Genomic DNA, 18813 nt, shown 5'->3' with positions numbered 1-18813 from the left:
TGAGAGAGGAGAGGAGAGATCAAGTCCAAAAACAATAGGACGAACTCACATTTATAGATTTCGAAAGGCAAATAATGAAGCTAGTAAGATCGGGAAGTGCTACAATACACACCTCTTATTTGGGTGTGTATTATATGCACCTTCATTGAAACACACCAAAATGTTATGATTTTCAAAATGTTGTGAATCTATTGCTTAAAAGTTACGAATCATATTGATGAAAAACTACGAATTTTTAGTATAAAAGTTACGATACGAAATAAAATGTTATGAATGACCAATTCAACAAGTATTTTTTTATAAAGTGACACAACATGAACCGCACAATAAGTGCATATGATACACACCTTAAAATGATGTGTATTGAAGACTTTCCCTTCTCATCAACAAATAAAAGAGACAGGTATGGCTTCTCCGACTTCATTTTCTTTTCTTATTCTTTCTCTTTTCCACTCCTTTACCTCGGCAAATCCAAGATCCAAAAACCGGCATATGAAATTTATGGGAAAATAAGTCTAATTTAAATCAAATCCCATAAAAAAAAGAAAAAGAAAAGAAAAAGCAATTTTAAAAACACAAAATGACATGCAAATGCGATGGCGACTTTCCCATTATTCCCTTCCCTTCCCCACCCCAAACCTATCATCTCTGTGAGAATTATTATTATTGTGTCTGGATTCTTTCATTTGGTTTCTTCTTTCATTTAGCAAAGCCAATTATCTTTTCTTTGAGAAACCCTTCTAGTGAAGTTGGTTGTCTCACCTCCCTTCACAGTAGAGGCGGAGGTTCGAGCCCTACGTGAGGCGATTTGGGTTTCGTGGCTATGAATAGCCTCTGGACCTCTTGTTGACTAACATACTAACACCCCCGCTAACCCTCGTTGATGTATACAATATTGGCCAAATAAAAAAAATTATCTTTCCTTTTGTTTTCTTATCAATTGATGGTCACTTGGACATATAGTTGGATGTACAACTACTCCTTCCCTGATGGAACTCAAATATGTATGAGAAGAACAAAGTCTAGATTGAGTGATGGACTGGTGGTGGGCCACTTATGGGCTTTGAAGGGCAGGGGCCCATTCTTGATGATGATGGCCAAGCTATTATTGGAGCCTGGAGGGACATATCTAATCCATCTCATTCTTTTGCTTTCATCTTACAGAGTATTTATCACCCAAGAGATTAAAATCACGGAGAAAGAGATTCGAATTGGATCCTCCCCGTCCTTAATTCGGCCGACAGGACAGTTCAAATCTGAATCGTTCATTGTTGCACTCGCTTGTGCTTCATTTAATGGTTTCGATTTGGTCAAATACTTACCGGTAAGAGTCTTGAACCATTGATTATGGGATTGTACCATCTGATCCAAAGCTTGAACCCACTAGCGGAGCAGCTACATTAGGATGGGTAGGTCCAGGCTCCCCCCTTTGGAATCTATTTATTTATTTTTGTATAGTTTTGCATGTGAAATTTTATTTTTTTGACAAGACAAATTATATTATACTAATCCAGGTTTAAGATGATGGAGCTAATGGGGTTTAAACACTAATCTGGTGTAAGGAATATAAGACGCCTACCCCCTTGGTTGCCATTCTATTTGCCACATGCGAAGTGGAATAACACTCTTACAATCACTTTAATACTGTCTTTTTTCCAAAACAAAACAAAAACACCATGTTTTATCATTTTAGTAGTAGGAACTCTATTTTTAAATTACACAATCAATATTTGAAAGTTTGTTTTTGTCGATTCTTTTTCTCCTCTTAATTCGGCCCCTCCCAAGTTGAGATCCTGGATCCGCTACAGCAAACAGTTGATCATCAGTCGTCACACTAACCTTCCACGCATGTCGATAATCTGACCGTTGGCTCATGGTTTCTTAGGTTTACAACCATATGTCACCCTTGATTAAAACCTTTCGGATGGGTGGGGGCTATCTCATGTTCTGCTAATTGCTATATGTGACTCCCAAATTACGGGTTTAGAAGGCGTTTTCCTTTAAAGTTTAAACCTGCGAACCCGCTTTGAATTCGTTTGACCCACCTGTGAATCCACCTGTAAGACTTAGAGTATTAGGCAGGACAAAACGGCGTTAGCGTGAACTTAACTGAACAACCAACGAGGGGTTGGTTCAGTGATTAGGAATTTGGACTTGGTTGGACAAGGCAATGTTCAAGTCTCCTCAGTCCCCCATTAGGACTTAAAACACGCTCCTAGCACCACCCCACGCGTGGTGGGACCTTAGTTTCGGCCCCGACGTAGGTGTGGTGGAATCTCTTATAGATAGTGATGTGATGTAACGAGGCAATACCGCCTGGCTGAGGTGATAGGATACCATACCTTCACTTAACCGAACGTTTTAAATCTTAACTAAACGTTTTAAATCTACTACCATCTATTCGCATGCGTTGCTGGACTACGGATTAGGGTAGCAGGTGTTAGTAGTACAATATTTTAGTTGGATTTCTACTTTCTTAGTAGCTTTTTGTCAAATCTTCTTTGTGCAGGAAGGGTCCCCAATGAAATGAAATAGGAGTATGAACTTTCATTATCGATATACTAATTTTGTTTTATTTTGGAGAGAGAATGGGCATGAGTCTTATCCTGTTTTGGACCCCATATCCATTATCCCCTCATGAAACGTACTTTCTAGACTTCATACTTCCCAAGTGTTTGTCCTTACATTGTGAACAATAGGTTGGGAACACAGTCTAAACAGGCAGTGTAAACCAACAACAACTTCACAATTGGCCACTTCATGAGAACTCCATAGCAATGTGACTCATCTGATTATACTGGACTAGTTCAAATGGCCTAGCATTCACCTGAAAGTAATGTTCGTTTTGAGACTCGACCAAACAACTGATGTTCACAGAGTTCTCATCACAAAAAGAGCCTCTAAAATGGAGTCTTTTATAGATCCACCCTTTAAGGAGTTTCAGTCTAGTAGTTGCAACTCCTAAACCTATCCTAAGAGGGAAAGGATGATCAGTGACACAACATTTGCATAGTTGTGCTATGTGACTCCCAAATTACTAGAGTTTAGAAGGCATTTTGTCCTTTAAACCTGTGAACCCGCAATCTCGAACAACAAATGTTTCACCTATGGCTGGGTGAACTGGAGTACAATTTTCGGGACTGAAAACCTGCTTTGTCCCGCAAAACATTTAACTCCATCTCCACCAGAGCTAGGTTACTCTGATATAGACAACGTTTAGAGAAACAGATGACTAGAACAGATCGGTGATCAGCTAAAACAACACCAAAACAGTAAATACTAGTTTCCCATTGTTTATGGAACAATGGGTGCTGCTCTTCCTTGCAATTTTCTTTCAGAAATATGCAGTCGTGGAAGTATGCAGCAGAGGTACATCTCTGCTGCACAGAACAATCCAGAATTCCAACGTCTCGATTCTACACAAGTTTTGTTTTGACATTGGAAACCATGTGCATCAAGATCACCGCAATCAAGCAATATCCTGCCTCCGTTAAAAAAAGAAAAAGAATGTACATATCCTGCCTCTCCCCTTCGGTGCCTATCCTCCATGTAAATTTTGAACTGTTATGGGCGCAACGGAGATCAGAACCAGCTAATGTGGATTCATTTTTGCAAATCAACTTGGTCGGACATCAATAGCTAACAATATCACACGTCGTTTGCATAAGAAGAAATACACTCCACAGCTACTACTATTTCAAACTTAAACCATCAACTTCTTTCCCGCAGATGTGATTCATTGTGTTCTGATAAGCTCGGTCCGAAAATGGTAAAAGACTCGCAAGACCAAAAAAAAAAAAAAGTTCATGGATATTAACAACAAAACAGAATCTGAGCAAAACAGTAGATTTTTATGGCGCATATAAGACTGCCCATAAAGTTGATCAATGTAGGTCTAACAACATATTATCGGCTGCTTAGCCTAGACTGCTTCCAGAGAAGCACGAGAGATCTGCCAAGAAAAAACAAAGGTTCGTGGACAATACTACTCTCCTTACAAGGACTATAGAAACTTTTCTGAGTCAAGCATCCAACCATCTATTCATCCTTGGGAGAAATGTCTGCTAGATCTATCACCAGTGTGCATAAAGATTTAACTACAAAGACTGCTTAATGTGTTACAGAACAGTTCACAGTAATCTCATCAACAAAAAGCATTACAATCTAGGACACACGAGTCTTCAGCTACATAAATTAAAGTTTAAGTACTGTTCTAATATCCATTAGTCCAACCAGAAGTGTCACTCAAGAACACAGTAGTCGTCCGTGATTCCTTTCCCTTGAAACAAGGACATCAAACAAAGGAAAACAATCAAAATAGGTTTTGCATTAATCCAAGCAATCACAAAGAAATGCGATTGAAACTGAACGGACACCAAAAGCACAAAATACTATTGAAACATCGTCTGTTCTCACCCCTCTGTAAACCAATTAAACAAAGTGTCCACCAATTTAAAAGGCATTATCAGATAAAGGCTTGTTTTTAACAAGCAGATTAAATTATATTAAAAAAACCCAACTGCACCTCTCAGTAGCTGTGGTGATCTCCTCCATGGCTGTGGCGATCTCCTCCAAGGCCTTAACCTGCCTCTCTTTCCTTTCTTTTGATTCTTTCAGTCACACAAAGAAATATACTGCACTACCAGTAATGGCCATGGTCTGCCAGTTCTGTGCCAAATTTTTTATGTCATTCTGGATTGCACCTGTCATTCCAGAACCGGAATCAAAGACAGTTTTCTCGTAGTGTGCATACGCATAGAAAGGGCGTGGGTAAACCTGTGGGATAAGTAGCTATAGCAGTCAAAATTAACATCTCTCCATTTTTACAACAAATATGCTTAAGGAATACATACATATGTTGATACTTTCAATTATAGGGTTCCTTCTTGTACAATCACTTCTGCTAGGGCATACAGTGAAATAGGTCAGGGGTTTTAGTCCATACTTACAGAAGTAAGAAAAACTGTAGTGTTCTAAGTCGAGCCAAAAAAAGATGCATTGAACCAGTGAACCGAAACCACCAAGAAGGATGTGACACCCCAACATAGGACTTTGATAGAAGCCAAAAAGGTTAGCTTCACAATCAAGGTAATGGTAGTACTTTGCCACCACTGTGGAAAGAAACATGAACTCAGATGCCTTAATACCTAGGAGAAGGCAACGGAAAATTCAGTAATTATAGAAGTTGAATAAGTAACTACGGCCGAGTGTCGACCATGGAAATGCTTGAAAGGAACACCGGAGTGTAGTATCCTCTACATTAAGAACCTTTATCATTAACCCAGCAAAATACTCCACGATATAGCGAAGGCAAGGGGGAAATTAATACAGTAGGTCCTGTGTATTTCTTTCTTATAGAAATCACCTCCACTCTTGGGTAGCCAGAAAATCATCTCTAAGAATATTGACCAAAAAAACAAGAAGCGTGAAAGAATCCTCAAAAGAAAAACAAGATTGAAAAAATTGTCAAGGAAATGCCAAGTGCTGGTGTCATTAGGCCCAGGGTTAGCCTTCTCTTCTCCTGTTTTACTAGTTAAAAAGGACAGCATGTTGCACATGTGGGTTGATTATAGAGAACTGAATAAGCTTACTATCAAGGACAACTTCCCAATTCCCGTTTTAGATGAGCTACTAGATGAATTGCATGGGGCAGTGGTTTTCTCTAAATTAGACCTCAGAGATGGGTATCATCAAATAAGAGTGGTGCTAGAAGACATAGCAAAGACAGCATTTACAACACATGATGGACATTATGAATTCCTGGTGATGCCTTTTGGCGTTACTAATGCCCCATCAACTTTTCAAAGCCTAATAAATGATGTGTTTAAACCCTACCTCAGAAAGTTTTTTTATGACATCCTCATATACATTATACAGCAAGTCTTGGTCTGACGACTCTGACCACCTAGATCACTTGAGGGAAACCTTGAGGTTATTAGAAACCAACCACCTGTTTGCAAAGCAGTCCAAATGTGTTTTTGGACAGAATTCTCTAGAGAATTTGGGACACATAATCTCAGATGAAGGTGTGAGTGCTGATCCAGTAAAGCTCAATGCCATGAAGAGATGGCCAAGGCCCACAAACATTAAGTCATTAAGGGGATTTTTGGGCCTAACAGGTTACTACAGACGTTTTGTACAAGGCATTAATGCAAACCATTAACTATTGGGAAATTTTTATAAATGGTCTCTCTAGTTTGCATGAATTTTCATTTTCGTCCCTCTAGTATCAATTGTGTTACTTTTAGTCCTCTAATTTGCATTCTGTCTCAATTTCGTCCCTCTCGCTTACGGCGTTAATGAAACAAATGGAATTGTCTTGGTCTTGTATTTTTTTTTTCAATTGAATTTTCACTATCGTTATTTTTTTTGTCACATGATTTAAAAGAAAAAGTTGTTCAGTAGTATTTAGAAATCTTATAATTGTGTTTAATTAAGCAATGAAACACTATTAAATATTAAGAGATCAAATACATTAAAATATGGGTATAAGTGTATTTATTTTGGGACTTACTCATAAGATCACTCATATAACAAATAAACATGGATTTTAAACATTTTTTTTATTGGGTGAAAAAATAAGAAGATTATAAGAACATGATACAAAGACATTAGCTAAGGGGTTGATTTGTGCATTTTCTAATATTTTTGTAATGTGTAATGAAATATAAATTTTTCAATATAGTTTGATTACCCAATAAAAAATAATTCAGTTGTCAAATACATTACTTATGGTCTTTTTTATTTTATTTGCAAAAAACGAAAGTAAAATGTAAAATTTTAAAAACAATCCCTCTGGTTTGCATAAAATTTCAATTTGGTCCCTCTGTGAGAGAAAATGATAATTTTGCCCTTCAATTCCGTTTGTTTCATGGACGGCGTCAGGGAGAAGGACGAAATTGAGATGGAATGAAAACTAAAGGGTTAAAATTGATAAAATTAATAGTAGAGGGACGAAAATGAGAACTCGTGCACACTAGAGGGACCATTTTTAAAAATTTCCCTTAACTATAACTTATTGAAGAAAGATGCAAGATGCCTTTGAAAGGTCTGAATCTGCTGAGTTGGCTTTCAAGGCATTAAAGGAGGCTATGTCTACCACACCAGTTTTGGCCATACCTGATTATAGCAAAGCATTTGTTCTGGAATGTGATGCTTCAGGGGTTGGAATAGGGGCAGTCTTAATGCAGGACGGGCTTCCTATTGTCTATATCAGCAAGGCATTGGCGCCTAAACGCCTGGGACTTTCAACTTATGAAAAGGAGTTACTAGCAGTGGTTTATGCTGTTCATAAATGGAGGCACTCCCTCTCGGGAAGGCACTTCGTCATCAAATCAGATCATTGTAGCCTCAAATACCTTCTGGACCAGAAATTTTCCAGCTTAATGCAACAGAAATGGCTAACTAAATTGATGGGTTATGAATATGAAATTGTGTTCAAGAATGGACAGGAGAACAAAGTGGCTGATGCTTTGACAAGGCAAGCGGTTGAACAAGAATGTAGTGTGGCAGCAATATCAGTAGTTCAAACAGATTGGCTAACAACAGCAGGTTTGGCAATCTGATGTGGAACTCAAAAAGCACATTGAAGGCCTGGAGTTATTTTTTCTTCTGTTGAGTCTTAGCTCGATGTATAAGAGAAAGAGGTGAGGGAGTAAAGGGCAAGTAATTTGTAATGAGAAAATAGGGACCAAACGTTCTCAGTTGTTCCAGATCCAATCTATCAATACAATTCCTCTTTCTCCTCTTCTTCTGTCTTCATTTCTGTTCTTGACTTCATTTCATTTCTATCACCAGGCTTATGAACACACACACACACACACACAGAGGTTGCAAAACACTTCGAATGTCTAATCTTATACATGATCATTTGAACTATGCATAAAATCATCATGCGAAGGTTGCAAAACACTATCAAATTGAGCTGATTCTCGCAAGGCCAATTTGGTTTTTTTTGTAGGTGCATGACCGGCTCATAGTAGTGCTCTAGTATCTAATGGGTTCAGATCACCTGTTTCCACTCTCCCTAACCCACTTTTCTGTACCAGTGCTGAAGATTAAATAAATTGACTTAAGGGGAAACGGTGGGATTTCCATCACCGGCGTTTTGGGCGTTTTGGGCCTTACAGCGTAGTATATGCTGTATATTCATGCAAAAAAATTAACTTAATTGAAAATCAATAGATATATTAAAATTTAAATTTTGGTTTATCTAATAGATGGTCATGGACGATTTCACTTAAAAGAATGAAACCTTCTTTTTTTTAAACTAAATTCAAATTTTGATAGATCTATCAATGTCCTATTAAGGCCCTGAGCTAAGTTCTTAGTATTTTCTAAATACATATTTTTTGATTTATGAGACAGGTCATTATCTCACAATACAATACCTTTAATTCAAAGAATCAGTACTTATTCGAAATCGAATAAGTACACGTATTTATTTTAGTTAGTGGAACACACCCTAAGCTTCTTCTTTTTTGGCGGGAAGATAAGTGGACTTTAAAAGACGAACGATTCGGATGATAATATTAAAAGTACGGTAGGACTCACAACGGCAGTTGTGAAAAACCCACCGTTTTTACCACCGGTAGAAAGACTCCAAGTGGTCGATGTGGTGAGAAACGGAAGGCGGCAACAAGTTTCCATTTTCGAAATCGTCGTAGGAGATGTTTAGCTTGAAGATTGGTGATCAAGTTCCAACTCGATAGATGGGTTGTTCATCGATGGGCACTCGTTGCTAATTGGTGAATCCAACATGATTGGGGAAAGTGACCACTTTGAAGTTGACCTAGATGTTGTTAGCCCGATAGATGGGTTGTTCATCGACGGGCACTCGTCATGATTGGGGAAAGCGACCACTTCGAAGTTAACCTTAACACAGAATCCATTCTTGTTCTCTCGTACCAAAGTATTCCGTATTTGTCAAAGATCGAAATGCTCACGCTGAGGTGTAGGTGGTCGCCGTTCGGCTTTGCGAATGAAATCTCTGATGTTCAAAAAATAAAACTAGGAAACCCAAAATCTAAAGTACTAAAGTATTTCTTACGTTTCCTTCCTAGCATCTTATAATAATAATTTCCCCAGTTTCTATATCGAATTCAGCTTAACTTTTAGCACTTCTTGTCCTTGCTCTTTTTTTTTTTTTTTTGCATTTTTTAGTTTGGTACAAAATTTTTGTAGATTATTGATTCGTCACAACGAAAAGAATAGAATAACCCAAGTTTTTTGACTTTTACCCCTTTTTTTTTTGAAATTATATCCCAGATTAAGCCAAGAAAGCCAACCTTTCGACATTTTTTTTTGGCTGAAAAGTAGATGTTTTCCAAAGGGTGAAGTATGGATTACCTCCTGAGTTTCATAAATCTCAATCCAAACATATCCTAATGGACTTCAACAGAGGTGGAAGTATATATTTCGAACATAGTTCTGCTGATTAGCTAAAGTTGGATAATGGACGCTGTAACGCAAGACAAAGCTTCAAGATGTTTTCAACTACTAAAATATTATTCCACAACAATGAAACCAACACTTCATAAACAAGAGATACTTACTAATCAAATTACATAATTGTAAGTTATATCCGAAAAAGCGTAACAAAATCCGAGAAAATTCAAGTCCATGCTTCTAGGGCAATATTCTGCAGGAGTATCACCCACCAATACGAAAGAGTCCCGTAAAAACCAATGCAGTAATGCCGATTGTGTCTCCGGGTCACTGAGCCAATGATTGAAAGTCGATAACAAGCGGGATGACTCGAGATTACTCTCTTTTTACTTTTCTAGCATGGACTAAATTGTTGAACTGAGGGCAGCAAAACTAAATAACTCGGAGCAGGGGGATAAATTTTGTTCTTATGGGACATTCATGACTTGAATGGATTGCAACATATCAGAGACAGCAATGACGAGGTCACCTGATTTGATCATTCCTCTGGCCTTGAGCAAGGCGAAAGTTCTATTGAGGTTGCTTTCCATATCGTCGGAGAAGCTCAGGCGGAATGGTATAAGACCCCACTGCAGGTTCAGACGCCTCCGAACAGTCGGTGCAGTTGTAAAAGCAAAGATTGGGCAGTCGGGACGGCAACGTGAGAGGAGAGATGCCATGTGTCCAGCCTTTGTGTAAACAAAGAGTGCGTCCACCTCTAGATTGTTAGCTGGAAATCAAAATCCACATTAGTAATTGTAAGTAAAGTGTTCTTCTATAAAAGAGAGAAGGATAACTTTAGCCACCATAGCAGAGTTACTAATAAGCCCTCAAAAACACGACCCAATAGTGCAAAATTGAAAGATACAGTACAAGGACATAACCAAATTCAATCTAATACCAGGTCACTCCAGACCATGCAAAAAAAAGAGAGGGTGCATCTGGCGCAACAAGTGGAACATTGGACTCGTGGGAGGGTCTCAAAGAGACATCCACACGTAGAAGAAACACAACCACAGTGGTTACATATAGAAAAACGTCCAACGCAATTGGGATTATAGGTCTGACATTTAAACCCCAGGTTGACCAATACTAATATGACATAAGTTCAAATTATGATTGAAACACCATATAATGGAACTTAGACTGCCAAAAAAGCGACAAAAGTTATCCAGGGAATGTGCAGAATTTATTACTTACACAAATGGAAATGTGCTTTACCATGAAGTCCACTCATACTGACTAGAAAACTGTCCGAGTACAAGATACATGTTTTATATGGAGCCCACACAGAATAGGTGCATGCAATACATTGAAATAGGCAGTGCAATCATTTCAGCTGACAATTAGCAAGTTCACCTAGCACAAATTCATCAAATTATACCTAGCATGTAATGAGGTGCAAGTTTTATTTATGTTGTCACATAAAGAAAGCAAAACTTGCAAGATTTACAATACTTCTCAGAAAATCAAGAACAAAACTTCTTACCCATCTTAGCGGCAGAATTGCAAATCTCCTCCGATATACTGTCCTGGAAAGAAGATGCTATATCTTGTAGTTCCATAGATTCGTGGCGTTTCTCGTCCCTCCACCACCGCTCAATTCTCAAACTCACACTTCTCAAAACTGACAATGCTTTATCAGGGAACTGGCCCATGGCTGACTCACCAGAGAGCATTAAAGCATCTGCACGTTGCCTAACTGCTTCAGAAACATCAGCCACTTCAGCCCTAGTGGGTGTGGGGTATTCAATCATAGATTCAAGAAGCTGAGAGGCTACAATAACAGGCTTATTCAACTGCCTGCATAGCTGAACAATCTCTTGTTGGGCTGATGGGACTTGTTCCAGGGGAATCTGAGCACCCAGATCCCCTCTTGCTACCATAATTCCATCTGATGCTTGAATAATCTCCTTCAAATTCTTCAATGAGTCAATACTCTCTATCTTTGCAATAACAGAAACATCGCTGCAACATCGCAGTAAAATGCAGATTCCAGGAAAATCAGAACGCAAGAAAAACTTATTTAAAACTTGAGTGAAGGATAAATGGAAGTTCTTTACTGTTTTGCTGGGATGATCTGAGAAGGCCTTGAATGATGATTCCTTGGCCTCCCAAGGGAATGGTCATTCACCTATATTGATGACTAATCATTCCTTTTATAGTGTGCATTGTATTGTCTTTTCAGCAAAACCAAAAAATCAAAAAGATATTCCAACAAAATGACTATTCTATTCTAGCTTCCCATTTCATTGAAGCAAACACTCTGTAGCAGTAGATCATGCACAATGGGATGATAAATAGCCTTGTGATCTCTCCATATAATCTGATCCTGCATTTTACTGATTTACAAAGAAATTGAAATGGTCCAGTTTTCCCAACTGGGCCCTAGCTTAGTCAATCCCAGCGTAGAGAGGATGCGTGAAAGACTATATGTTGAAGTTCTTGCAAAGGACTTCCTACTAGTACCCAGAAGAGGAGGAGAAGGAAAAAGAAAGGAACTAAAAGAATCACTTTGAATTATAACTATGGGCCACCGAGAACAAACATATAATAGATGTTCTTACCAATCGCGAGACCGTGCCTCAATATAGCTTTTAAGATGATTAATCACTTCAGCTGACTTGACAAAGGATATTGCAATGAAATCCACGCCCTCAGCAATCCCAAAATCAATGTCCAGCCAATCCTGGAGATACAGAATGCTTGAGAGTGACAGAATTCAAAACACTAGCCATTGAGAAAAATACTTGGCCCACAAAGCATTGATGCAGCACAAATGCCATCAACCATATGCAGACACAGTCACACAAGCACAATAACATCTTACACAAGAATGCACCAAGAGTATGTCCTTACAGATGCATCGCGCACCAAATACTGAGGCAAATGTTAAATAGACACCTGCTGCCAGTCAACCCAGCTAGATCAAGATAGGTTTGACTCCTTGTCCCATAGGAACAGGTACAACCCAATTACATTTTCTCAGCATGATTGAAGTTATTGTAAATGTGAAAAATTGCCAAACAAAAAAATTCCAAGCTGCACCAAAATTTTCCAAGAAAACAAATAGTGTAATGGTTATTACATCAGACATCCTGAGGAGAGAGGCTGAGAAGTTGATTAACGATCATCAGTTTTGACCACCCTAACCAGCAGTCCTAATCCAGCCTATTGCCCTCAACGCATACATAGTCACCACTCACCGCCAAATGCTAAGTAACAAAAAGGCTCCAACAGGAAACCTTGTTATAACTCATTACCATAGAGGAATTTAACTGTGCAAAATTTAAGTAATCCATATGCATGGCAGTGATTTAAACCTTCATTACTTCTTTTTGCCCCTAAACCTCTTCAAGAAGGCCTTACCATACCAAACCATGCAGCTCATTAAGTATCAAATTTGTAACTCCCCCTTAAAATTAGATTTGCGAATTGGTATCATGAATAAACTCCATATCCATATCTAACTTGCGATAGTATGGAAGACTCACACAAGATTAAAACCTGTAGTAGCAATATATACCATTCTCAAATGCCGCAACATAGAGACCTAACAATGTTACTCAAGTGCGACCAAATTAGAGGAGGATTGAACTTGATGATACATAAGAAGCCATCTCTTTTTTAGAAGACCACAAATACCAAAGGAATGATAGTGTCATGATGTGCTCTCCCTACGACCTAATCCCTAGCAAGTGAAACCATGTCCGGATGTCCCCTCCTTGACATCAAACATCGATAGGAAGTACTAAAGGCCTTTGTTGTACCTGCTATCTCAGGCTGTATGATCCAAGACAATTTAAAAGTAATACAACATTATTCACACTTCTTCATAACGATCAAGACACTAGATCGTGCCAGTTAGCTAAAAAGGTCAGTTTCAACTTTAAACGGGAAAACTTAACAGCTTGAGCAATAGAATCCCATTTTAGACAATGAAATAGGCACCAACCTTGGATGAAATAGTGGGAAGCATGGCATTACGTTCCCGCACCAAGCTCCCATCCCGCCAAAAAGTCAGATTGGCCCGAGGGAGCAAAAGTCCTGGATCAGTACACCTGCACTTGACATCTGGACCAATTTTCTCAATCACATCAAACCTCACCATTCCGCCATCCACTAGGAGTTCATCCCCCACTTTTACATCTGCCTCATAAAATTTGATTACGAAATCAGACCAAACTTAACATCTGTGCCAACATGTAATAGAAACCAAACAGTTGTTCACTCCTTGATTTTTACAACAGAATATGATAAAATTTTAACCTTCGGCAAAGCCATCATAGTTAACATTAATTGTGCGTTCTGGCAGAGGTGAATCAAGCGCACGAACAGTGAAAGTCCATATCTCACCATCCTGCATAAGAAGAGTGAATGATTGGAATAAGATTCATGATTGTGAACGAAGAATCAATATGCTACTGTAAAATGTGTGCCACATTGACAAAATTCCTATGTAAACTTTTACAGAAGAACAAGCCAGTACACATAGCCTCTTCAAGTTGATTACATAGATGTAAAAAGTTAAAATGAACGATTTTCCTTAATCTGGTAACCTTAGCACCCCCCTCCACTCTCCAAGCTTCTAAAAAAAGGAAGCAAAATGATGGACTTATATTTTCAGCATCATCTGTTTCCGAAGGATGAAAAGATGTCTAAAATACTGACTTCCACCGACCTCTTAAATTGTTTCCTATATGCTTCACTGTACCTTGGACTGTATATGGTTTCTCTCCAATGTGATTCCCGTCACTGGAGTAGATTCAACAATTTTTAGCGTACTCTCTATTCTTATTGGTGTTGGTAGGTTAAAAGGAACACAAGCTTCCTGGAGTACTAAAATCAAATTGAAACAAAGCACTAAATCATCAAACATCCTACGGACCTCCTGTAACAAATCAACTTTGTACAAACAAACAACATTTACAACCAAGCATAAATGCAGCATCTATCTACTCAGCTACAACAGAATTGCCTTGCTGATGATCACAACTGTCACACTAGTACTACCCCAACATTTGAAAGCAATCAGTATTTGACCAGCCAAAAGTTAGTTAACTTAGTTGTCCTATCTCTTTTGAAGTGGGTTAAGTGACTCCCAACTACGACTTATAAGAAGCAATAAAAGTAGTCCCTCTTAAACAAATACGTTCTTGAAGCACAACAGCCACTACACCTGTAGAAAATGACAAAATTTGCCTCACATAATTTTGAGGTAGTATGTTTCCAACAGAGCTCCCACTATGATTTCTGTAGGCCACCTTATTCAAAGACGATCACCAAGTGTTCAATCTTTTGCTACTTGGCTGGTGCATTTTTGGTGAAGAAGGAAAAACTCAAAACAACAAAAATCTTGGTGCAATTTGGATAATCATAATGTGTCAAAAAGGTATTCTACATGTTACAAACAAAACATGATTCTCTTCGAAATGTGCAACCTGTTCCAATACAATGCCTGCTGCCACTATGCTTCTAGACCAGTAAAAGCCGAAAAGGCATATTCTTTATATGCCAAATAAAATAAAATAAAATTCTTCTATCAGAACAAACCCAAATCAATCAAGGAACATCACAAATTGCAGCTAGCGTTTGCCAAAAATAACCATGCAGACGCTGAACAAGTCAAGAAAAGTCACAAATCAGCCTAATTTCAATCCACGGTTCAATTATCCATCAGGGCAGTGTTTGGTTAGCTGGAATGAAGCTCGAACAGAAAGTTATTGCGTTTGAATGCTCATCATTTCAACATTAGTTTCGAGGGAAATTGACAGAATGTTCATCACAAGTATACTTAATGTTGGCCAGTTTAGAGAAATGACCATTCCACTGGGGGCCAAAGAATGATCATTCCGTTCCTCCCAACATCATTCCACCAAACCAAACAGTATGCTTTAGTAATTTTTCTCAAGATTTAGACAAGAGAACAGTATTGCACCAGATTGTATCTCTAGTATTCTATGCCTTGGGCTTATAAACGAACCAAACCGCTCGAGTTCAAGTTCGTGTTCACTTTACAACGTAAACAACAATCCAAGCTGGAACATCTTTTGGAACTCGTTAAAAATTTCAAATTACTCATGATCGGCTCATCTAAAGCTTGTTTAAGATATCAGTTTGTCTATTAAACAAGCCAAGATCAAACATGTTTTGAAAGCTCGTTAAACCAAGCTTGAACAAACTACTGCTTGGCTTGTTCCACTTATGATGTTTAGAAATTCAAGCCACTCAAGATTGGTTCATGATCGGCTCGTTTAAAGTTCATTTGAGATCAGTTCATCTCAGAAACAAGCCAAGCTCGAAAAAGAAACTCATCTTACAGCAATGAAACTCATCTTACATCTATGAACCTATTTACATACATAATACAAACTTTATTGAGCTCAACCGCTCAAGCCTAGTCTAGCTCGTCTCATCAAATTTTCATTGGGCTAATGCTCGAGCTCGAATTCGCTAAAAATCCAACAAACAAACTCAACATTCTAAAGCTCGGCTATGCTAAACTCGTTTGCAGCCCTATCAGTAATTATTAAACTCGTACTTCTAAATCCAACAAACATTAACCAAATACTTCAACTACTAGCCTTATAAACAAACTAGGCTCGAAAATGTTTTCGAAGCTTGTTAAGTTTTTTCATATCAAGCTTGAACAACCACATGCTCTGTTTGTTCGGCTCGTTTATCACCCTACTTCTAAATCCAACATATATTAGCCAAATACTTCGACTCTGTCTTATAAAAAACTAGGCTCGAACATGTTTTCGAAGCTCTTTAAGTATTTCATGTCAAGCTTGAACAACCACCTACTCGGTTCATTTGGCTCGTTTTTCACCCTACTCCTAAATCCAACAAATATTAACCAAATACTTCGACTCATCTTATAAACAAACTAGACTCAAAGATCGTTAAGTTTTTCATATCAAGCTTGAACAACCACATGCTCGGTTCGTTTGGCTCGTTTATCACACTACTCCAAAATCCAGTTGATATTAAATTAACCAAATATCACCTCAGCTTTAGCCGATTGAGCTCCACCAAGGTCCCCCATGTGAATCTCACTCCCCTCCGTATCCATCATAACCGCAACCGCATACCCTTTCTCCTCGTTCAACCTCCTCACCCTCTCGATAACCATCTTGTGCCACTCCCTCGTCCCGTGACACATATTGATCCTCGCCACGTTCATCCCGCCCACCGCCAGCGCCTCCAGCTGCTCGAACCCGCACGTGGCAGGCCCGATGGTGCAGATAAGTTTCGTCCTCCTCGTGCTGCGGAACCCATTCTCCTTAAGCTCCGCCTCGGTCACCGAGTCCACCTCGATCGAGGTCGAGTCGGAGGGGGACCACTTCAATTGGGAGACGAGGGCGGAGAAGGAGGGTGAGTTGAGATCGGAGAGGGAGGCGGTGATGGGTTTTTTGGGGAATCTGAGGGAGAGGTGGGGAGTGGCGGAGGGCGCGATGTAGGGTTTGGAGTGGAAGAAGGGCTTTGAGATGGGAGAGGTGGTGAAATTGAGAGATTGCGACATGGTTGGGTGAAATGTGTGCAAGGGGGTGTGATAATCTGCGTGTGGTGATGTGAAGACGGAGAGAGAGAGAGGCGGAGAAAGCGAAGGAGAGGAGTGAGGTGAGCGGAGACGGAGCTTCGGAGTTGTCGCCCTGTGGAGTTAGGTGGCAACAGAGAAGAAGGGTTTGACAATGGAACCTTGTCTCTGTTTTGGTATACAAGTAGGGAGAGATTTTTAAGTGTCGAGCGGGTATATCCTACGTGGTACTCACTTGGCGCATCTGAGTAGTTTAATATATTTTTGGACGGCTCAGATTGAAACATTCTCGCTCCTTTCATTCCAACATTTTTCCTCTCCTTTTTCTCTCTTCAAATCTGAGCCGTTCAAACACGGAATGAACGGCTCAGATACGCGAGCATACACTACGTTGTATTCACTCAGCACTGAAATTTTTTTCACTAGTAGGAGTAATTTATTACTCTTGTCTAGGGAAAGGTATAATGGATCATTTAAACACACACACTACCCAAACTCCTAGTCAGCCCAGTTTACGCAAGCCTAAGAGTCTCACCACTAAAGAGTGGCACCACGACAGAGGGCCCAAGAGGCCTGCACGAGAGGTCAAGCACTCAAATCACAACAGGTAGGTGAGACTTGGTTGCTTTGGAGGATAGCAAGAGGGTAATTTTACATAGCAACTCACTTAGTAAATTGCTGACTAGATATTGCCTAGGTGACTTAGGGTGTTCGGATAAATAAGCCAAAACGGCTTATTTTTTGTCTTTATTCAAATTTTTTTCGTATCACTTGGCTTATTGTCATTTTTTTGGGGATTATTGCATCCTCATGACAAGAGGAATCTAAAAAGTAAAAAATTTTGACCGAAATCCAATTTTTTTTTAATAAAGACGAAAGTAGATCAATAAGCCAATTTTTTCGTCTTTATTCAAAAAAATTAGATTTCGGTCAAAATTTTTTACTTTTTAGATTCCTCTTGTCGTGAGGATGCAATAATCTCCAAAAAAATGACAATAAGCCAAGTGATACGAAAAAAATTTGAATAAGGACAAAAAATAAGCCACTGTGGCTTATTTATCCGAACGGGCCCTTAGTATGTAGAATTACCTTTTTGCCCTTCTCCAAAGTTTATTACTCCTGTCAAAACTAAAAAAGTGTTCCGCCCAAAGAGGCTGCAAACGAACCGAACACGAGCCGCTTGAAGTTTGACTTGTTAAGAGTTCGGCTCGGTTCGATGGCTTGGCTCGAGTTGGTGATCAATCCGAGCACGAGTTTTAAACGGATCGGATAAACGAGTCGAGTTCAACACTCTAATAAAACTCTGCTCGGCTCAAAAAAGCTTGACTCATTTATGATCGAGCTCGAGTTTTAGATTCATTTAGTAGACGAGTAGAACTCGAACACTATAAAGTTTAGCTCGGCTCATCTGCACACCTATGTGTACGGGTCACACCTTGATTACTAATTAGTTCCGGAGTAACAACTTCAGAGTCGGGAAGTCCATTTAAAATTGGCAAAAAATTCCTTATGAACGGCCCGGCTCCAAATCCAAAGAGGTTAATACTATTTAGAAGATTTTGAATTTAAATTTCAGAATAAATCTTTTAAGTCTTGACCACCGAACCAGCCAAATGTTAGTTGAGAAATTGGAGCTAGAACTAAAACAGGGGTATAATCGGATGGTGTAGTTTTTTTGCTTTTGTTAATTGCGTTTGGGTATTGGATTGGTTGAGGGAAGATTCTTTTTCCACAACCGAATGTTCTTCTCATGCGATCGGACCCCGCGTGAGTTCGAATTCCATTTTCAGTGAAATTACAGATCAGGACATTGAATAACTTGAACAAAAGCCTAACCGTATGCGTGT

At 39.0% G+C, this 18813-nt stretch overlaps 1 protein-coding gene across 1 annotated transcript; it reads right to left on the bottom strand.

Annotated features, from left to right (window-relative positions):
* Window positions 1-9468: 9468 nt before the first annotated feature.
* On the bottom strand, window positions 9469-17136 carry LOC131316807 (pyruvate kinase isozyme A, chloroplastic). The gene is made up of 6 exons (XM_058346255.1): window positions 16436-17136; window positions 13696-13786; window positions 13382-13575; window positions 11994-12115; window positions 10916-11394; window positions 9469-10156 (listed from the first exon to the last, which is right to left on the bottom strand). The coding sequence occupies exons 1-6, from the start codon at window positions 16949-16951 to the stop codon at window positions 9855-9857; spliced, it is 1704 nt and encodes a 567-aa protein (XP_058202238.1). The 5' UTR covers window positions 16952-17136; the 3' UTR covers window positions 9469-9854.
* Window positions 17137-18813: the final 1677 nt, after the last annotated feature.

Source organism: Rhododendron vialii, chromosome 2a (assembly GCF_030253575.1).
Source record: "Rhododendron vialii isolate Sample 1 chromosome 2a, ASM3025357v1".
Taxonomy (NCBI): Eukaryota; Viridiplantae; Streptophyta; class Magnoliopsida; order Ericales; family Ericaceae; genus Rhododendron; species Rhododendron vialii.
The sequence above is the reverse complement of the archived record's forward strand: the minus strand, read 5'-3'. Positions and strand labels throughout refer to the sequence as shown.